General features: G+C 40.3%; 1 protein-coding gene and 1 pseudogene across 2 annotated transcripts in view; one reads left to right on the forward strand and one right to left on the reverse strand.

The window, feature by feature from the left end:
* The window catches only part of SORT1 (sortilin 1), an 86,752-nt gene that overhangs the window by 12,102 nt on the left and 51,753 nt on the right, over positions 1-22,897 (forward strand). For both annotated transcript variants that reach the window (XM_049880127.1, XM_049880128.1), the window contains exons 2-3: positions 19,604-19,663; positions 21,058-21,131. In XM_049880127.1, coding sequence (XP_049736084.1) covers positions 19,604-19,663; positions 21,058-21,131 — 134 coding nt within the window. The remainder of the gene's footprint in view (positions 1-19,603; positions 19,664-21,057; positions 21,132-22,897) is intronic.
* LOC126073464 (adiponectin receptor protein 1-like) lies at positions 11,013-12,099 on the reverse strand (annotated as a pseudogene).

Below are 22,897 nucleotides of genomic sequence, written 5' to 3' on the forward strand. Positions count from 1 at the left end.
TCACCAAGGTCCCTGGGTGGTGGAAATGGTTCGTGTTCAACTACTACGGATTGGTGGTTCTCTAACTTACCCAGCAGTACTGTGAAAAAAGGTCTGGCGATGCGCTTACATAAAGATTACAGCTGTGAAAACCCTATGGATCCATTCTGCTCTGTACCACATGGGGCTACCATGGGTCAGAATTGACCCGATGGCAGCAGGTTTGATTTTTAGTATGGGCTCACGAATGCCTTGCCTTCGTATGTTACTTCATTTGATTCTTCCCACCCCGGTGAGTGAAAGAGCGTAATATTAGTTTTAGTCCTGAGGAAGTGGATCCCCAGGAGGGAGAATGAGTTGTGCCTACTTTCCCAACCTGGACTAGGCCTTACTCCCTTCTGTAGTTTTATTTCCACTGTACCAGACTGTCTTCTATAGATTAAGTAAATGTCTAGCGTGTTAAGCCTTAGTGTTTAGACTCCCGTAAGAAGTTTGTAGAGTATAAGCTTTACGAGCATAGACCTGTTGTCAGTTCTGTTTCCTCAGTGCCCCAAATAAGGCAGGCACACGGTGGGCTTGTTGAGTGAAGGAATGTGTGTGAGGGGTGCCATCACTGCATTCGCCCGCTTTCTTGCTTGCCAGAGAGGCTGGCTGTTCCTGACGGTGTGATGCTCCTGATGGCCATCTGCAGGTGACCTTACACTGTGGCGTGCATGTGGAAACTGACCCACTTTCACTTGAGCCAGTGTTAGTTCTTTCAGTATTTTACCTTTGATCAGGTGTGTAACTAAAGATAGAAGTTTCGCATTACGGAGTTGTTTCCCAAGCTGCAGGGACTCTCGGGACCAACTTTTAAGTTCTCCGAGCTATAGTAACAGTAATTTAATTAGGCTTCAAGTTTAATTAGATTGTGGAAGCAAAGTCATTTCCACGAAGAATGGTGTTTTGTGGCCTGCCTTCATTTCCGGACGGAACTAGGAATTATCCACATGACCACAGAAATGGACATTTGTGTTTGTTAATTCATGCTCTGCAAAATGCGTGGGCCTCTGGCTCTATGACGGGAGACAGTAAATGGGTGAATGAGTCTTGCATTATTGGCTGTCAGGGTGGATGTATTTCAGAGATGGTAGTCCAGACTATCCCCTACTTTGTAACATAACGAGTTCCTGAAAACCTATTTGACAGTTGGATGGTGACAGTAGATGCCAGCCAGTGACTCCTGCTGCCAGAGCTCCCCTATGGGGACGGTGGATGGCTGGCAGTGCCATCTGGGGGACTAGAAATCACTATTCAGCAAGTAATAAACAGAAGTCTAAATGTGGCTCTGAAAAGGTAGCTTAGGATATCAGTGAATTACGGTGTTGGGAAGTCTACTTTAAAACAAGACCACTTATGTTAGTGTGGCTCGATGTAGCAGGGGCTCCCTGGCCCATCCTGTAACCTGCTATTACAGCTGGTAGCCAGTGTGATACAAGTAAGGATAAACTGATACAGTGTATGTGCATATGTGTACTTTTTATACCATTCTTTCATATGTACTTTTTTAAAAAATGCAAACAGCTTATATAGTAATGTTCTCCAAAAAATTATTCCTGGTAATTGGGGGTGGGGTGGGAAGAAATTCATGTACTCCAGGAAAGATAAAAAGAAGTGCAAACGTTACCAGAAACTGTACCACTTAGAGACAGTGTTGTTAACTTGTCAAAGAACATCCTTCCTGTTATTTTTTTAGGCATGAATACACACACATGATTTTACATGGTATTCTGAAACCTGCTTTTTACTTAACATACTATGAACATCTTTCATCTTTTCAACTAAAACATTTTTAGTTAAAAAAAAAAAACAGCAACAACAAAAAAAGCCCTGTTGCTGTTGAGTTGATTCTGACTCATAGCTACCCTGTAGGACAGACTAGAGCTACCCCAAAGGATTTCCAAGGAGCGGCTGGTGGATTCGAACTTTCGACCTTTTGGCCGGCAGCTGAGCTCTTAACCACTGTGCTGCAGCAGGGTATTTTTAATTTTATTGCATCAGTTATTTAACCATGCTTTTATTTTTCAGCTATCAGACATAGATATAGTCATATCTCCTGGGGTGGTTATGTGGATTAAATGATAATGTGTAAAATGCTTGGCAGGGCACAGCGGGTGGCATGTAGGAAGTGGTCACATGGTGTGGACGTCTTCAGTTCTCATTCACATCACTACATAGCTCCCCAGAAAATGGGTAACAGTTTATACCTCCACCGACAGTGCACAGAGGTGTTCCGGTTTCCACGCCCTCACCGAATGCATTTTGTCATACTTATTATTAAGCTTTGCTGGTCTGAAAGGTGAAAAATTTCATCACTTTTTTTCTTCTTTGATTACTGTGAAATTGAACAGCTTTTCATATGTTGATTGGTCATTTCTTTGTCCTTTTATGAATTACTTGTTTGTCTGTCTTAGTTACCTAGTACTGCGGTAACAGCAATACTATAAGAGAATGGCTTTAATGAACAGAAATTTACTTACTCACAGTTGAGGAAGCTACGTCCGCATTCAGGGCACTGGCTCCAGGGGAAGGTTTTCTCTGTCTGCTCTGGGGAAAGGTCCTTGTCTGTCTTCAGCTTCTCTTTCTCAGTTCCTTGGCACTCTTCATGTGGCACGTATCTTCCCTCCGTTGGTGCTTGCTTGTTTCTGTGCCTAATCTGCTCTTTTCATATCTCAGAAATGGTTGGTTTAAGACACACCGTATACTGATAAGGTTGCGTAAACATGACAAATGAGACCTTATTCCCAAATGGAATTACATCCACAGGTATAGGGATTAGGATTCCAACACATATTTTGGGGGGACATAATTCAATTCATAACAGTCTGTTTTGCCTATTCTGAGGTCTTTGTCTTTTTCATATTGATTTCAAAACCCTTTCTATGTCAACCCTTTGTTGTGTTGCAGATAATTTTTCCTGGTTCTTTTTTTTTCCTCCCTCCACTTTCTCTTTGGTGTTTTGCTGTCTAAGCTTTTTTATATAGTCAAAATAATCTTTATATTATGAATTGTGGTTTTTGTATCCTTCTTTGTAAAGGTCTTCTCATTCTAATATAAAAATATTCACTCATACTTCTAGTATTTTTATGATTTCACTTTTTACATTTAAATCTTTGCTCTATCTGGAATGTATTTGGGGGTGGGAGTAAGAAAGGAGTTAGAAATCAACTTTTAATTTTTTCCAAATAAGGAGTTGTTCCAATACTTTATTCAATAATCCGTTTGTTTACCAGTAATCTGAAATGCTAGCCTTATCATACACTAAAAGAAACCTCAGTCCATTCCTCGACCCTGTTTTGCTCCCTTGATGTCTTGTCTATTCCTATGCCAGTAACCCATTGTTAAAAGAAAGAAAAAAAGAAATATATATATTTATGTATACATACATGTATATATCTACATATATGTTACGGATTGAATTACGTCCCCCCAAAATATGTGTTGTAAACACTAACCTCTACGCCTGTTATTTGGAGCGCTGGCGCCAGGGCGGTTAAGAGCTCGGCTGCTAACCAGAAGGTCAGCAGTTCAAATCTACCAGCCACTCCCTGGAAACCCTATGGAGCAGCTCTACTCTGTCCTGTAGGGTCGCTGCGAGTCAAAATTGACTGGGTTTGGGTTTTGGTTTATGCCTGTTATAATCCCATTTGGGAATGGGTTGTCTTTGTTAGCGAGGCAGGATTAGTGTAGGGTATATTTTGAGTCAGTCTCTTTTGAGATATAAATAGAGATTAAAGGAAAGCTAGCAAGCAGAGATGGGATAAGATAGATGCCAAGACACATGGAGATCACCAAGGAACCAGGAAGCAGAAGCTGAAGACACAGGGACCTTCCCCCAGAGCTGACAGAGAGAAAGCCTTCCCTTAGAGCCTATGCCATGAATTCGAACTTCTAGCCTCCTAAACTGTGAGAAAATAAATTTATTTTTATTAAAGCCACCCACTTGTGATATTTCTGTTATAGCAGTACTAGATAACTAAGACAATATATATTTTTAGATGTTTTGTTTTATGTCTTTGTCTTATTTTCCAAAATAGAAGTGCTTAAAGTATTATACCGCATAATAAATTATGAAATAATTTAATGAAATAAATGTTGAATCCCTGCTAGTTTCTAGGAGCTTGTATTCACCAAATTATTTTAGTCAAGCTGGTTATGAAAATGATTTTCTAATACTTATTAAGCAGCCCCTTGAGTCTTTGAACTCTTATCTCCTAGGGCCTTTCAAGTACTTAGAAGATGTAGGTGTCTTTGGTAAGATTGGTTGAGATCATTGGATTCCTGAGCTATGCCCCTACAGCTCTGTGCACTTGGAGTTCAAAGTCATTGTATGTCATGCTGGGACTGTGGGCATCAGTTGGGCCACAGAGCTGGCATGGGAAGCCAAGGCAAGCTGAACATGAGTAAGGGGCAGGCATTAGGAGTATGCCAGAGAGGAGAAGCATGGTACCTATGGGAAAGTACATGGACTGGTAAGCATGGCCTTAAGAGTTGGGTGATCTTGGCAAATTAAATTATTAAACTTCAGTGTTCTCTTCTGTATCATGGAGATAAAGTTATCTGCTTTGAAGAGTTCTGTGCTTCCGGTATTAACATCCTTTCCTCCTGGGAATCAGAAAACTGAAAGGAATTAGGAAACACATAGTTTCTTTGCTCTGATTCCAGGCAGTGAAGGTCAGAGACGGGATAAGGAACGGGGACAAGGCATAAGTTCTTGAATTCAAAGCAACCCCCATGTCAAGCTGAGTGCTGTGTATGTGTTTTCCTGTTGGAGCAGAAGCCCGCCTCACAGCACATGCCTCAACAGGGAGATGACAGATAGGTTAACTTGGCAAAGATGCGTGTTTGAGCTGTTCCTGTTTTAAAGCAGTTTCAACATCTTTACCTGTTGCTTCTGAGTCGATTCTGACTCATAGTGACCCTATAGGATAGGGTGGCACCACCACATAGTGTTCCCAAGGCTGTACTCTTTATGGAAGCCGACTGCCACATCTTTCTCCCATGGGGCGGCTGGTTGGTTCAAATCTCCAACCTTTCATTTAGCAATGAGTGATTAACTACTGCGTCACAGGACTCCAGCATCTTTAATTGGGGTTTCAGAACGGGTATTTGTTTCCTGCGCACAGGATGGGCAGTACATACCAGGGATTAATATGCGTCTGTAGAAGCAAGAATAGTTTCATGCTTTTCTACTCCTGATAGAATCAAGCTGATCTTTGACACAGCTAGTCCTGAACTTCCTGGTTTCTGAGCTTCCCACCCTCGAGTTTGATTAGGTAGTCTGAGTTACTGCATTTGCCCTGTGGCCTCTATGTGGCCTTTGGATTGTTAATCACACAGACAGCATATTTACGTGATTTCCGTTAATGTTGACCTATTTCCAGATCATACATTTGACCAACTACTCAGCATTACTGATAGCCAGATCATGTTCTCTAAGTGCTAAGTGAGCTGCCTCTTAGGCATACTACTTTAGAGCAACACAGCTTATGGTTTACCAGAAACAAAACATGCTTCGACTGTCCCCGTCCTCTCCATTTCAGTGGTCTTGAATACAACTAATTTATAACATCTTCTTTATAACAGTGGCTGAGATAGATGCTCACTTCTGCATTCTGTTGGCTGGACTTCCCTACTCCTAAATGTTTTTATATGATTCATTATTTTAATATTACAGAATACTTGTTGGTAATATTGTATAGGAGGTTTTGAGTTTTCTCTTCCTCAAGGGATTATTCAGCCTTTCAGTTCTCTCTGGCCACAAAGCTCTATCCTCTGCTCATATTTCTTTTATTCTAGTACTTTGCCTTGATTAGAACAATCGAACCATAAGTTATTGGTTGGTTCTATTCAGCCGTGTATACCACTGGAAACCAATCCTGTCTGAATAAGTGACCCTGTGGCTTCATCTCAGCTTACTTTGGATCCTTCAAGCAGAAAAGTACTGATCCTAAAGGATCTTTTGAAACACATTTCCTTTTCTCTATTTTTATTTTCCTTCAATACAAACCTTAGCTTTGAGTTTATCCTGATACTGAAATTCTTATTTAACCAGTGTTTAATAGCATCTAATTTTTTTTTTTTATACTCAGCACTTTACTAGTTGATGATAGTAATCGATTTTGCCCCTTTTCAAAATACATGCATATATCCTAGGATTTATTTTACCTACATACCTACCTTCCTCTGTCATCCTGTTGTTGCTTATATCTGCTCCAGCTTCTGTAAGACTTGCTCACATCTCGGTATTCAGATCTTTATTATTTCATCCTCAAGTATTTGAATTTATTTTCTAGTACCTCTAAGTTCAGGGCATCTTTGCCAGTTTTTGACAAAATTTTTGGAGTTGATATCAACTCGACAGCAGTGGTTTTTTTTTTTTTATGGTGAGAATGACAGGAGTAAGGTCACTATTGTGTGGACATCCAGGAATATGTACTATACTAGTATTTGACAGTGTTTTTGTTTTCTGGCACGAAGGGCATAGGAGTTATGCTTATTCAGCCATTATTTACTGTATTGGTGGTAACCATGATAGAAAGAAGATTATACGCAGGTCCATGATGTTGGTAGCAGGAGCGTTTTTTTTTTAAAAGAAATCTTTGTATGCCAAGTGTCTTTTGTATTTTCTTTTATTATCGTCATGATCTTTGCATCTAGTTATATAGCAGTGCTAGCAGGTTTCTTTTTAAAGCTTAGTATTAAATATCTTTTCCCATTTTAATTTTACATTATTCTGCCAAGAAAAAAAAAATTGAAATGTGTGATGGTTAATGTTATATGTCAGCTTTGCTAGACCGTGATTCCCAGTATTATGTAATTATCCTCCATTTTGTGGTATTATGTAATTATCCTTCATTTTATGTGCCGTAAATCCTGAATCTCTATATGTTAATGAGGCAGGATTAGTGTGGGGTGTATCTTGAGTCACACCCTTACTCAAGTCACAGCCTTACACAAGTATCTGATGTAAGGGCAGTTTCTTTGAGGGTATGGCCTACATCAAATATATATATGAGTGCTCTGGCAAAGTTCCTTCTCAACTCTGGATTCTGCATCTGTCTCATCATCACCTAACCTGTGGTTCTTAGAGCTTGAGCCAGCAGCCTGCCATCTGACCTGCCAAGTCTGGGATTCACCAGCTTCCAAAGCCCCATGGGCCAGCAGTCTTGCTGTCTGACCTGCAGATTTTGGGTTTGTCAGCCCCTGCAACCACATGAGTCAGGAGAGGCCTCCAGGCTAACACCTGACCCATGGATTTGGGACTTGCCAGTCTCCACAACCAAGTGAGCCATTTCCTTGAGATAAATTTCCCTCTCTGTATTTATGTATATATGGTTCACTGGTTTTGTTTGTCTAGAGAACCCAGCCTAAGACATTTAAGTATTCAGAGTGGTTATAGAGAAACAAAATTGCAAGGATGAGTTTTCTAAATTGGTTCTGAAGTCTGGCTATCTTGAAGGCACTGATGACTCTGCCTCTAGTAGTAAAGAGGGCACTGCTAATCCATGGCACGAGGAGGCAATAGAAATAGGCAAAATATCACCACCAATAGACCAAATATTTTATGAGAAACAAGGTCCTGGGGTGATTGCATATTGGATATTTTTCTATAATTTTGTCAGAATTGAGAACTATGAGGAAACTTGTTCGTTGGTCCCACTTTGGCTAGACAAAGTGGTAACAGAAAGAGGTGAGCTCAGGGCTTCAGAGTCACAGCTCAAGCACCACATAAAAAACCTGCAAGTGGCCACTTGCACCCTGAAAGAAAGCCTTGTTTCTTGTAGTAACAGAGCTGATGTTGCTGAAAACCAAACCCGAGTCTTATTCTAAGTGTGGCTGAATAACAATGTCAGTTGAATTCCCAACCTCAGATGGTGTCAGAAATTAAAGTGAGGGCATCGATTGGGAAGAAATGGGATCTTGCAACTTGGGATGGGGACATATAGACAGATAATCAGGAATCTGGGGACAGCGAACCCCTGAGTTCCACTGAATCACTCCTGTCAACAGCACCACCCCTCCAATCTGAAGAGGTTGCTCCTTCTTTGCTAAGCCACCCTCTCCAGAAAACCATTATCCCTTCTACCCCCATTTCATGAGATTAACCCATCTGTGCCTAAAGCTAAGATCTTGGCCTAGGGCATTGCCTGAGGCAGGTGCCTTACAAGATATTGTTGAATGTTGCTAGTACCCACCCCCCCACCCATTTTTGCTTCTAGACCTATAACTAGACTTAAGTCCAGCAGGCCCTAAAAGGTGAAGTACAAAGTGCGACCCAGGAGGAGGTATGTTACATTCCAAAAGAACTACTTGACTTTTCTAATATATACAAACAGAAACCTGGGGGAATAGCTATTAAGGGTGTGGAATAATGGTACAAGGGATGTATCAGTTCTGAGTTTATTGTTATGGCCCACTAAGCACAGATTCTTCCTTCAGTGTTTTAGCTCAAGAAGTTAGAAAAGGACCTGATAGATTATTTGGTTGGTTCACTGAAGCGTGGATTATGTGGTGGCCTAAGCTAAATCAGGTTGAAGTGCCAGGCCTGCCTTGGTGTACTGTAGAAGAAAGTGTCCAAAGGCTTAGGGAAATTGGTATGCTAGAGTGGATTTATCAGGTTGGACCTACAGACCCACCTGTGGAGTACCCAGAGGACACATCTTTTACCACAACGGTGAGAAACACATTTGTGAAGGGAGCTCCAGCATCCGTGAAGACTGCTGTGATTGCTGTTTTATGTAAGTCAGATTTGACATTGAGAACTGCTCTAACTGAATTAAGATACCTAACTACAATGGGGCTGATCAAACCCCATGGTGGTAGTGGCCAAGTGGTGGCATTTAATCGACAAAAGAAAAGGTGGACGTGGGTACTGTAATGGACAGCAGAGTCAAAACAGTAATCAGAATAGCCTGACTTGTATGGACTTATGGTTTTGGGTACTTAGTCATGGTGACCCTAGGAATGAAATAGATGGGAAATTTACTATTTACTTGATCTGTAGAAGCGGAAGAATCCTAGATCAATTGAACGCCAGTCTAACTAGAATTGCCAAAATAAAGAGTCATGGCCCCTCAATCAGTTTCCAGACTTGAGCCAGTTTACGGATGCACAGCTCCTTGAACGAAGGGAATACTGCTTCCCCTTGAGGAAGGACCCCACTGCACTGCCAAAAATTTATACTGTTACTGTTCCTACCAGCCTTCCCCAAAGGGACCTGTGGCCTTTTATGAGAGTGACTGTTCATAGGGGAAAAGGAAATAATCAGACTTTTCAGGAATTACTGGACACTGGCTCTAAACTGACACTAATCAGGAGACCCAAAACATCACTGTGGCCCACTGGTCAGAGTGGGGACATATGGAAGTCAGGTTATTAATGGAGCCTTAGCTCAGGTCCGTCTCTGGTGGGTTCCTGAACCCATCTGGTAGTGATTTCCCCAGTTCCAGAATGCATAATTGGAATGGGATTGGTCAATTTTGCCTTAAAAGAGAGCTAGTTGCAGAGCAGAGAGGAAGAATCCACCACCAACAAGGAAGGACAGACCAGCAAGAGAGATCCAGCAGTAGAGACCTCGCAGGAGACTGCGTGGTGGGCTTCCTGACCCATGGAGAGAGAAAGCTGAGTGCCTTTGGGCAGAGACTGAGGGTCAGGGAGAGGCATGCCTGATGGAAGAACTGTATCCTGAATGTTCCTGAACCTGAATTGTAACTGTAACTTCCCTAGTAAACTCCGTAATTATGAGTATGGTCTGTGAGTTCTGTGTGGCCACTGCAACGAATTATCGAACCTAGTAGAGAATGCTGTGGGAGGGACAGTTGGTCTCAGAATTAGTGAAGATGGCAGAGGGAAGGCATGTCTGACCTCCGCCTCATTGGAATGAGCCTTGTGATGTTGATCTTGAGTCACCTTTCCCCTTGTGAAGTAAGAGGAGGTCAGACACTGCCCTCAGGCCATTTTTACAGGGATGTATCTTGAGTCATACTCTTAACTCAAGTCACAGCCTTACTTAAGTATCTGATGTAAGGGGAGTTTGAGGGTATGGCCTGCATCCAGTATATATGAATGCTCACTTTTGCTCTGGATCCTGCATCCAGCTCATCATTGTCTGACTTCTGGTTCCTGGGACTTGAGTCAGCAGCCTGCTTCCTGACCTGCTGATTCTGGGATTCACCAGCTTTTGTAGCCATACGGGCCAGCAGTCTTGCCATCTGACCTGCCAATTTTGGATTTGTCAGCTCCTGCAACCACATGAGTCAGAAGAAGCCTCTGGCTTGACGCCTGACCCATGGATATGGGACTTGCCAGCCTCCATAACCACATGAGCCATTTCCTTGAGATAGATGTGTCTATATACATGTATACATATATGTGTGTGTATATATACTTGTTTTGCTTCTCTAGAGAATCCAGCCTAAGACAAAACTCAAGTTATTTCACTTCCATGATTACATGATTAGCTGGGTTATGTAAAACTTGGTGACTTTGTTTTTTGCCTCTGTTTAAGCAGATCCAGGCCCTAGAAAGACGGGACTAGATTATAAATATTTTTGAAAAGTATACTACAAAAATGGATGGCATGTTATTAGCCAGGTTATGAAGTAAAGATGAGGTTAAGGGAGGGACACTTTTTTTCAGAAACAGAATTTCTGAAGAGTCATGGTTCATCATTTTTTCCCAAAACGGTTGGAGGAGGGGGTAAAATCTCAACATGAGCTTCAAAGTACTCTCTGTGTGAGAGGATGGCAGTTGCCTTGCTGGGAAGAGGGATAGCTAAGTTAGACAATCCCTTCCCTCCACAGCTAGGAAAATGGAAGTAGAAATTTTATTGCCCAGTAGGTGTGAAAATGGGCTCAAGCTTGGTTGGTACTGAATTCTCTAAGAGGTTTCTTCTAGAAACAGACAACTCAGACTCTTACTCTCACTTTAGCAAAGAAGTTATTTTTCAAAGCTTTTGAGAAGTTCCTCCCCCACCCCTCCAGTGGGAAGGCTCAGAGAAGAGAGTCATCAGTACTACAACTTTCTAGGCTATAAAGAAATTCCTGAAGGTTGGAAACCCTGTTGAAGTGTACAAAGTCTGCCACCACCACCAGGACATGAAAAATCTGCTGAGACTGAAACCATCTGTCACATTTTCCAGGAAAGATGTGTTCAGGAATTTGAACAGCATAAAGGCTAGTTCAGTGATGTACATTGCAGCCATGGGGGAGAACCAGCCCATCTGGCACAGTGTGGTGGCCTTGACAAAGCCCTCAGCGGTAGTCAAATGCATGGTGGGCACAGCACCACTCAAGCCAAGTCCAGGGAACACTCTTACTCTTGTGTGCCGTTGTGTAGCAAACCAATCCCACAATGATGGCAGAAATGCCCAGGACACAGATGATGGAGAGCCATGGGGAGCAGTAGAATGAGTAATAGAGCCAGGGCACAAAGCCCCCCATAATCGGTAGGGCAGTCTCTGAATAGTCCAGCTTAGAAAAAGTACAAAAGGCTTTCTCTGAATGACAGTAGACATTTGAAAGAACAAGGAGAAGGTGAGGCAGAGCACCGCACCCAGAGAGAACATCCTAAAGACCACCTCCTTCTGTTGAGAGGCCATGAAATACATATTTGGTCTGAGCATGGTCAAGATTCCCAAAAAGAGAAATAGCTTGAAACCAAGCAGGTGGATCCAGATTTGCCAGTCTTTGTATGGATACTGTAGAGGCTCTTGAAGCAAGCCTAAAAAGAGAGCATGGATGGTCTGTGGCCATGTAGCAGGTCATCATTTTCCTTCCGCCAATTGAAGAGCATATCATATGGGATGACCCTCCAACATCCTTCCCAGACTTTATATATAAACTCCTCTATCTTCATGCTGTGGTGGGTTTGCAGGGAAAGCATCTGTACCTATACCTCCTCCTCTTCTTCCTGGGGCATTGCAAGTGTTTGCTCCTCTTCATCTTTGATTGGGTTGGTGATTACTCATTCGCCCCTCTAGCAGGGGTCCCAGTTCAGCCAGTTCCACTGTGTCAGCTTCCCTATTACCGACAGATGCCTATTACCTTGTGCTACTGCAGACCCTTTGTGAGATGACATCTGGCTTGGTACCTCAATACCCTGCAGCTTCATCTTGGGGAAGGGTTGGGATCTCTCAGCTCCATGGGACAGAGATCTTGTGATGATAGACAGGCCAGGCAGGTGGACTCTTCTGGGGCCTGGGTCTCCTGCGCTACATCCTGCAGTGCTCAACCAAGGAGCCCTGCATCTTCAGTGCTCTCCCTGCATTGAGAGGGCATGCAGCAACACAAGGTCACCTCCATAGCCATGTTAGTGTGCGTAGAATTTTGTGGAAATGTTTGTGGAGCACTTATGTATATATTAGACCTTGTTTCATTCTTGATCTGATGGGTAATATCAAATCATTGTGTCTTCCATCTAAAAATCTACAGTGTAATTTGAGAGGTAGACATGAGAATAATACCTGGGAAGAGCTGTGATAATTAGAAATCAGAATGGTTGATTTTACATAGAAAGATGGTATTTCAGCTGTCTCTCAGATCTTTTGCACTGGTTTAGTCCCTCTCTTGTGGTTGTCAAAAAGAAAATACCACCATACAATGTGGAGGAGCAGTTGACAAGTTCAGAAGGACAGAATTTTTATTTTGGAGACCTGCATTCCTTTTTTTTTTTTTTTTAAATGTGATAAAAAATATATAACAAAACATTTGCCATTTTAACTATTTTCAGCCTTAAACAATAACTCCCCATCTCCCTCATCCCACCCATCCTTGGCTACCACTAATAAACTTTAGTCTCTATGCATTTACCTATTCTAGATATTTATATAGGTGGGATCATGTCATATTTGTCCTTTTGTGTCTGACTTATTTCACTCAGCATAATGTTTCAAGATTCATCCACGTCATAGCATGTATCAGAAATTGATTTTTCTTTATGACCGAATAATATTCCATTGTGTGGATTTACAGTATGTTGTTTAGCTGTTCATCTATTGATAGATGCTTGAGTTGTTTTCACCTTTTGGCTCTTGGGAATATTGATGCAATGAACATTGGTGTACAAGCATCTGTTTGAATCTCTGCTTTCAATTCTCTTGGGTATATACCTAGAAGTGGTATTGCTGGGTCATATGGCTTAACTTTTTGAGCAACTGCCAAACCATTTTCCACAGCAGCTGTACCATTTAACAATCCCACCAGCAATGAATGAGGGTGCCAGCATCTCCACATCCTCATCAACACTTGTTATCTGCCATTTTTCTGATAATAGCCATCCTAGTGGGGGTGAAAGGGTATCTTATAGTGCGTTTGATTTGCATTTCCCTAATGACTAATGACATTGAGTATCTTTTACATATGCTTATCATCCAGTTGTATATCTTCTTTGGTGAAATGTCTATTCATGTCCTTTGCCCATTTTTTGATTGGGTAGTTTGTCTTTTTGATAAGTTGTAAGAATTGTTTAAGTATTCTGGATATTAAACAATTATCTGATATATGGTTCCCAAGTATTTTTCCTCATTCTGTAGTATGTCTCTTCACTTTATTGATAAAGTTCCTGATATACACAAGTTTTTAATTTTGATAAAGTTCGATTTATTTTTCTTCTGTTGCTTGTGTTTTTGGTGTCAGCTAAAAATCCATTGTAAAAAACTAGATCCTGAAGCATTACCCCTTTGTCTGGCTCTAAGAGTTTTAGTTCTTACAGTTAGGTCATTGATCTGTTTTGGGCTAGTTTTCGTGTGTGGCATAAGGTGTGGGTCCAACTTTATTCTTTTTATCTGGAGATCCAGTTGTCCCAGCACCCACCATGTATTGCAGAGACGATTCTTCCCTTCATTGAATGGATTTAGCATCCTTTCTGAAAATCATTTGACCATAGATTGATCAATAGGCTGAAACCTGCATTCCTAGAAGATATTTTACTGGGTATGGAATTCCAGGTTGACAGCTTCTTTTCCCAGTACTTTAGAGGTGTTGTTCCACAGTCTTCTGACTTGCATTGTTTCTGAGGAGAAGTCTGTTGTCATTCTTTGTTCCTCTATACGTAATGTTTCTTCTGGCTACTTTTAAGATTTTCTCTACTACTGGTTTTAAGCAATTTGAATATGATGTGCCTTGGTATGGTTTTCATTATGTTTCTTGAACTTGGGGTTTGTTGAAATCCTTGAATCTCTGATGTTTTAGTTTTTTATTAAATTTTAGACATTTCTGGCCATTATTTCTTAAAATATTTTTTCTGCCTCCACCCCCTCTCCTCCAGAGAATCCAATTACATGTATATTTCACTGCTAGAAGTTGTTCTATAGCTTGCTGATGGTCTGTTCATTTTCTCTGACTTTTTTCTCTCTGTTTTACTTTGAATAGTTTCTATCGTTATGTCTTCAAGTTCACCAATCTTTTTTTTCTGCGACATCTAATTTCCTGTTAATCCTGTCTAGTGTTTATTTCATCTCAAGACATTTTAATTTTCATCTCTAAAAATCCAATTTGGGCTTTTCCTTGGTATCTGCTATGTTTTTACTTAACATGCTTAGTTTATTCTCTAGCTTTTTGAACTTGTGGGGTACAGTTATAACTGTCTTAATGTCCTTGCTTACTAATTCTATTATCTGTGTTATTTCTGGGTCAGTTTGATTGATTTTTCTCCACATTATGGGTCCTGTTTTCTTCTTTGCTGCCTGGGGATTTTTTTTCCCCCTTGGGCATTAGGTGAAAGTTTACAGAGAAAATTAGTTTCCCGTTTGATAGTTTGTACATAAAATATTCCATGACATTGGTTTCATTTCCCACAGTGTATCAGCACTTTTCCCCCATTTCTGCCCTAGGTTCCCCATTTCCTTTTGTCCTGATTTTCTACCCCTTCCTGCCTTCTCATCTTTGCTTTTGAGCAAATGTTACCCTTTAGATCTCGTATAATTGATTGTTCTAAGGAGCACATTCCTCTCGGGTGTTATTGTTTATTTTATGGGCTTGTCTGTGGTTTGGGTGAAAGGTGGTCTCTGGGAATGGCTTCAGTTCCAATTCAGAAGGGTGTCTTAGGGCCATAGTCTCAGGGGTTTGCCTGGTGGTTTTTGATTAAACGTTACATGAATTTTATCTTGTTTGGTGCTGGATATTTTTGTATTCCTATAAATATTCTTGAACTTTGTTCTGGGGCATAGTTTACTTCAAAACAGTTTGCTGTTTTTTGGTCTTGCTTTTAAGCTTTTTTAGGCATAACCAGAACAGCATTTAGTCTAGGGGTAGTTTTTCTCCACTGCTGAGGCAGAACTTTTCCAAGTCTTCTACCTGGTTTCCCATGAAATAAGAGGTTTTCTCTTGGAAGCTCTATGGGGCAGTTCTACTCTGTCCTATAAGGTCACTGTGAGTCAGGGAATCGGCTTGACAGTAGTGGTTTTTTTTTTTTTTTTTTTGTCTATTCTGCTTGGTGGGAACAGGAACTATTCCTAGTCCTATTTGAGCTCCAGGTATTATTCCAATCCTGTCCTTTTCCATGGCTTCTTTCTCTGGCCTGAGGTAGTTGCCTTACATGCATGTCTTGGTCAGTACTCAGCTGAAGACTTGACAGGGTAGTGGGGGCCTCCCCTCCGCACATCTCCAGTTTTCTTTCTATGTAGCTGTCTCCTCTTTGCCACACTACTCTGTGAATTGCAGCCTCTTTGGCCTTACCAGAGTAAGTTTTCTCTCTTAACTTTGGGAGACCTGTGGACTCTACCTAAGTTCGCCTTCCTTGCGCTGTGGCCTGGAAATTCTCTCCAGGCGGTAAGCTAGGGCAATTGTAGGACCCTCCTTGTCTGTTTCCTGTCTCTCAGGGATCATTGCCCTTTGTTGTCTGATGTCTAATGTCTTGAAAATCATTTTTTCATATATTCTGTGTGTTTTTTTAAATTGTTTTAAGCATGAAGGTAAATTTGGTCCATGTTACTCCATCTTGGCCAGAAGTGGAAGTCCTCTTAGGACAGAACTTTTACATTTCACACTCCTTTCTGTCATGGGAAGATTAAGTGGGTCTGACATTATCTTTTCACTTCAGCATCTTCCTTTTCAGTGCTTCACAAGTAGTTCTTATAGAAAATTAATTCACTATTTACTGAGTGCCTACTAAGTGCTGTGGTATGTATTACTTGCTAAAATGAACAGGCTTGGTCCCTGCGCCAGATGGACTTCAGGTCTAGTGAGGGAGACAGAAAAGGTTATTATTCTATAGTTGAAGGTAATACATATTTTGAAAGATCCAAGATGCTACTACAATGTAGTGTTAACATGTACATTGTATTAAATATGGTAAATTATTTAGGCTTTAGAATTGATGGCCTTTTGCTGACATTCGGGAACTCTGTTCCCTAACCATGACCACGGTGTCGACACTTTTCTGGATATCATATTTCGTTTATTAAAGGGGGAGGGTTGAATGTATATTCTTAGTGCCCTGACTCTCCTGAATTTATTTCTTTTCCACATGACGTTTTCTTTCTACCTGAGCATTGATCTGCAGTTAGAATTTGATTTCATTATTCTCTTTTACTTTCACCAGTCTAAGAATGTTAGAGACTGAAATATAAAAAGGCTTGTTAAATTTGCTGTAGACAGATGAGCTTGATGGCTGCACATTTTCATAAGTAAAATTTGTTGGCTACTGGGAGGCAGGGGTGAAAGGGTTAAGGGTAGCAGAAAACCTCAAATATGGTTTAAAAATCTGACCCATGTTTCCAGAGGCAGTCTGAATGATGAAGGAGGACAATTATAATTCGAGTTGTTTAGGTGAAGCTGAGGATTGCTAGTGACATCTGATAATCCTCCTTCTTCTGTGATGGAACAATAAATAGGAAAGTGTGAGTAATGCCTGCCTGCGTTGACTGAATCAGGTGTGTAGAGTATTGCCTGAAAAATCAAAGTTGCAGATCCTGATTGGTTCAAGACTGATGAAGCCTTGATCAAGACAACCATGAACTCCATTGCCATAGTTGGTGGAATTTCTTTTTTTATTCTAGTTAGTTGTTGTAATCAGAACCTTCCTTGGAAATAGCCTGTGTTTAGAAGACTACTAGCCTATGTGGTCTGTCTGGTACTTGTAATAGGTCTGGCGCTTGTAGTAGGTCTGGATATTCCTCCTTCTCCTCAAGGAACTTATTGATAAAACTTCAGACACTGTTTACTTGCTCAGAAGAACATGCAGTCCTGCCCCATGTGGAATATCTTACAAGGCATGTTGCAATGTCAATTTTTAAGCTTCTGGTTCCAGATGTCTCTGGTGACCCTGTTTTTTCTCAGATGCTTGGTGAGCCTACATGTATGAATACCCTTTCTGTCCTGCTGAGGCTATGAGAAACTCTGCCTAAGCCTTTAAGAGTTAACCAGCATTTCTGAGAAAACCCTGTGTGAGGAACTGATTGTATTAGTACAAAGATTGTATAAGGCATTCTTCTGACCTCAAAGGTACTTATAGTCTAGAAGGGAAATAGCATGGTGAATTCAGAAGCCCATTCGGAAGGACCACAGGAAGAAATTAGAAGATAAGTAAAACAGTTCATGTTTAGAGTTGTTTCTTTAGATTTCTCCATTGCGATTGGTGGCTTGAGTGACCAAGTGGCTGGCATCCCACCATTTATAGACATGTTCTATTTTGAGATTGAGTTTGCAGTTTGGGGAGGATATGTAATTATTTTCAACAAATGCTTATTGAGTGTGCAGAGTATCATGGTGCACACTGGAAGTACCAAGAAGCATAAAGTTACATCCTCTGCTTCTAAGAACGTCTCATATTTGGGAAGGCAGGGCATATTCAGTTTAAAAACCTTAGTAAGATTTAAGTCTTCTTGAGAAAAAAAAAAAACGTAATCATCAGCATTTAGTAGAAATAGATACTAAACTATTAACTCCTCTGGGTATTAGGGCTTGGGGTAGGGGGGGATGAGGCAGGGGAAGGGGAAGGATCTTTACTTTTTACTATATATACTCCTGCATGGTTGGAAATTTTTACCAAGTGCATGTATTGCTGTTCTGGAATTTTTATTTTTTGTCACTTAAAAAAAAAATAGAACATTGTACATATAATGTTAACTGTGAATGACTCTGCATGTAGGATTATGAGTGATTTATATTTTCTTTTTATACCTTACTATAGTTCTCTGTATTTTCTGTTGTTGTTATTAGTTGTCATCGAGTCAGTTGGAACTATGGCAACCCCGTGTGTGCAGAATAGAACTGCTTCCTTTGTGTTTTTTTTTTTAAATTTTTTTATTGTAATATATACAACACATACAACATCAGTTTCTACATGTACATTTCAGTGACATTGATTACATTCTTCAAATTGTGTGCCTGTTATCACTCTACTCTCTTTTTCCAAACCGTCCCACCACCTATAACATACTTACAGTGTACTCCAAGCAAAACCACTCTCTTTTACCCTCCTCCTGCCCCTAGTAACCTCTAATTATTTTGCTTTCTATATATTTGCTTATTTCATATAAGTGGTGTCATATATTACTTGCCCTTTTGTGTCTGACTTATTTTCTTCAGCATAATGTCCTCAAGCTTCATAGAGTTTTCAAAGCTGTAACCTTTCGGAAGGAGGTCACCAGGCCTGTCTTCCAAGGCGCCTCTGGGTGGATTTGAACTTCAAGTAGTTGAACAGTTAATTGTTTGCATCACACAGAGACATCTTCTGTAGTGAGTACATATTTTATAAATAGAGAAAGTATTTGAAAAGCAAAACCCCAAAAGCATCTACAATGACAATTATAACTATATTTCAACATGCTTACCATATTAAGTACTCAACTACTAGTTGAAAGGTTGGTGGTTCAAGACTACCCAGAGGTGCCTCAGAACACAGACCTGGTAATCTGCTTCCAAAAAGTCACAGCCCTGAAAACCCTATGGAGTAGCTCTACTCTGCACACATGGGGTCACCATGAGTTGGAATCAGCTTGGTGGCAACCAACAACAACAGTGTTTTAGGTACAACGCAACCAACTTTCTCTATCTTATTTCTCCACTCCCTTCGCAACTCTATTGTTACTACTGTTATTATTAAATTAAAAGGTGAAACAATGGCATTTGCTTCATGCTTCTGCCCCTGTCATTTGAGTGAGTTAGCCTAGAAGCAGAGGGAATCCAGCTAATAACTATCCAGCTATACAATGGAGGGTGCCTAGAAAAATTTAAATTATGTTAATTGGGTTACAATTATGTGTGTCAGTGTGGGCTATGATCTCTTGTTTTAAATCATTCTAAGAATACTTTGCTATATCTTTATATTTAGTTCTGTTGGAGAAAAACAATTAGATAATCCCCATCTCCCCATCTGGTGCAGTGAAGAAAAGTCAGCTGCTCGACGTACTTTGTGTGAGAGAAAATTAAAATTTCCAAGTTATTTGTAATTCAGGTTAAGTAGTTAAATCCTGTCTTGCCCAAATTTTGTTCTAGGAATATATGTTCCCTTCTAATTATGAACTTAATTACTGTGAGCAGTGATAAAATTCTGAATTATTTAAGGAAATCAAAGATTAAAGGAGAGTAGATGTCATTCTTAAGTGACTTTTTTTAATTTTTATTTTTTCCCTCCCTTGTAGCATGTGTTTGATGATCTCAGTGGCTCCGTGTCCTTGTCTTGGGTTGGAGATAGCACTGGGGTAAGTATCATTTTGAGTCTCTTAATTCAGCTTGGCAAGTAGAAGATGTAGATTTTGGGGATTTAAGCAATGAACGTTACTTTCTGAAACTGTCTTCAACATCAGATGCAGAAAATGCGTATTTGCGGGACAGACTTTTAGGAAACCGTAGTTGGTTTGTTTTTGCTTTAGAACTGGGGACATCTTGAAACCACTTTCTTTTATAACAGGAAGATAGACACCTTTTTAGTCTTTGGTGGCTGCTTGGCATCAAGATGAGCAAAAAGAAGGAAGAGGAAGGAGAGTGCTGTGTGCTGAGAAAGGAGCCTCACAATACTTGGGAAAACCCCTGCATAGAAGCGGAAAAGTGTGCATTACATGCCTTGGCATTTTTCCTCCAAACTGTATTGTTCCTGTGTTCCTGCCTTCATTTAGTGTGGAGGGGCTATGGCTCCCATAGGCTCATAGTTGTTCAGCTCCATCAGTCGTTGGCACAGCCAGCATTGCGGAGTGGGAGGAGAGTCAGTGAGCTCCTTATCCCTCCTGGCTTATAGCCAGTCTCCCATTAGGAAGGGGCACTGAGTATGAATTGGCCTCAGGCATTAAACGGGTTTTGGTGTTCCCTGGCTCCATTATTACCTTGCCTGAATGAGGACTGGGGCCACATCTCATGCTTCCTGTGTTCCAGGAATGCATGTATCATAGCATTGAGGCATATGACAGCTATGTCAGGAGCCTAAAGAAATATAATATTGGTGATGAAGAACAAGCTGTAAATTTCTATTTTAATTAATTTCTAAACTTGTAGTAGAATTTCTGTAACACTCAGTTTCTTCTAAAATTTGGCTTATACCCTAATTTCCATGTTTTACCCATTTATCTAATATAGTTGGTATCTCCAAGATTTCTTGTTATATGGGTATCCAGAATGTTTTCCTCATGCATATTTTCTTCTAGAAAAAGAGTTATTTAAAAAATGAATTCCATGGAGAGCTAACAGGGAAAAAAAGAAAAAGACAGACTTAAGTGACACACTGAGTGGTTATACAACCTCTGTCTGAGCATTCACAACAGTCTAGCCTCTGTTAGCCAAAAGAAAGATGGATTTTGCCTAAGAATATCTTACAATAGTATGGATACAGAATAGTCAGATACTTCCTTTGTTGCTGTGTATAGATGGGTAGTTTTGCTTCACTGCTTTGAGTGTAGGCAGTAGGGACAATGCTAACGAAATGTGTTAGAACATCTTGTAAGTCCTGTTAACTCGGTCTTTCTTAGGTTTTGGATATATCAAAATAGAGACCACTACAAGGCAGGGCTATCAACAGTCTTGTAGATGTTTATTTAATCCCATCACATCTCAGCATGTGATTGTACTATCTTTCTACTAACTGCATGCTTTTGTCTCCCCCCAGGTCATTCTAGTCTTGACTACCTTCCATGTGCCACTGGTAATTATGACTTTTGGACAGTCCAAGCTGTATCGAAGGTGAGATGCATAATACATGGCAGGGACCTTTGACCAAGTAACACATTGTGAATGTAGGTCTCCACTTTCTAGATATGATGGAGTCTTAACAGTTGATTTAAAAGATCTACCAGCTGAACCTAAATTTTCACCTGATTGTCAAACTCAGCACACTTTTGAATATCTATTTCGCAACCAAAAGAAGCATGAAAAGGTAACTTTCCAAGGGGTTTAGGGACCTAGTTCCAAGGAGATTAGATCGACCTGACTGAGTAGCAGAACAATAAAGGAAGATGAAGGAAGGGTCTGTCTATAGTGATGTGTATTTATGTTAATTTAAATATTACTTATGGAGAAAAAGGAATAAAGCACATCTAAATGGGTAAGGAAGAAGTAAAACTATCCCTATTTGCAGTCGATATGATACTGTACGTAGAGAACCCAAAGGACTCCACAAGAAAACTACTAGAACTCAGAGTAGTAGGATACAAGATAAACATACAAAAATCAATTGGATTCTTGTACCCCAGTAAAGAGAACTATGACTAGGAAATCAGGAACGCAATAGCATTTATAATAGCCCCTAAAAAAATAAAATACTTAAGAATAATCTAACCAGGGACATAAAAGACCTATACAAAGAAAACTACAAAACACTACTGCAGGAAACCAAAAGAGACCTATATAAATGGAAAAACATACCACGCTCATGGATAGGTAGACTCAGCATTGTGAAAATGTCAATTCTACCCAAAGCAATCTACAAATACAGTGCATTGCCTATCCAGATACCAACAGCATTCTTTAATGAGATGGAAAAACTAATCATTATCTTTAAATGGAAAGGCAAGAGGCCACAAATAAGTAAAACACTATTGAAGAAGAAGAAGAAAGTAGGAGGCCTCATACTACCTGACCGCAGAACGTACTATACAGCTACGGTAGTCAAAACAGCCTGGTACTGGTACACAACAGACACACTGGCCAGTGGAACAGATTCGAGAACCCAGAAGTAAATCCATCCACCTATGGTCACCTGATATTCGACAAAGGCACATGAGTCCATTAAATGGAGAAAAGACAGTCTTTAACAAATGCTGCTGGCAAAACTGGATGTCCATCTGTAAAAAAATGTAACAGGACCCATACTTCACACGAGACACAAAAACTAATTCAAAATAGATCAAAGACATAAATAATAAACTAAAAACTATAAAGGTCATAGAAGAAAAAATAGGGTCAACGCTAGAGGCCCTAAATACGGGGCATAAATAGGAATCAAACCATAACTAATAATACACAAACACCAGAATATAAGCTAGATAACTGGAATCTTCTAAAAATTAAACACTTATGTTCATCAGAAGAGTTTAGCAAAAGAGTAAAAAGAGAACCTTCAGACTAGGAAAAAAAATTTTGACTATGACAAATCCGACAGAGGTCTAATCTCTAAAACCAATAGGAAAATCCAACACCTCTACAACAAAAAGACAAATAATCCAGTTAAAAAATGGGCAAAGGATATGAATAGACGCTTCACCAAAGAAGACATTTCAGCAGCTGACACATGAGGAAATGTTCGCAATCGCTAGCCATCAGAGAAATGCAAATCAAAACTACAATGAGATACCATCTCACCCTGACATTACTGGCATGAATCAAAAAAACAGAAAATAGCAAATGTTGGAGAGGCTGCGGGGAGATTGGAACTCTTTTGCACTGCTGGTGGGAATGCAAAATGGAACAACTGTTTTGGAAAATGATATGGTGCCTCCCAGAAAGGTAGA

Source organism: Elephas maximus, chromosome 3 (assembly GCF_024166365.1).
Source record: "Elephas maximus indicus isolate mEleMax1 chromosome 3, mEleMax1 primary haplotype, whole genome shotgun sequence".
Taxonomy (NCBI): domain Eukaryota; kingdom Metazoa; phylum Chordata; class Mammalia; order Proboscidea; family Elephantidae; genus Elephas; species Elephas maximus.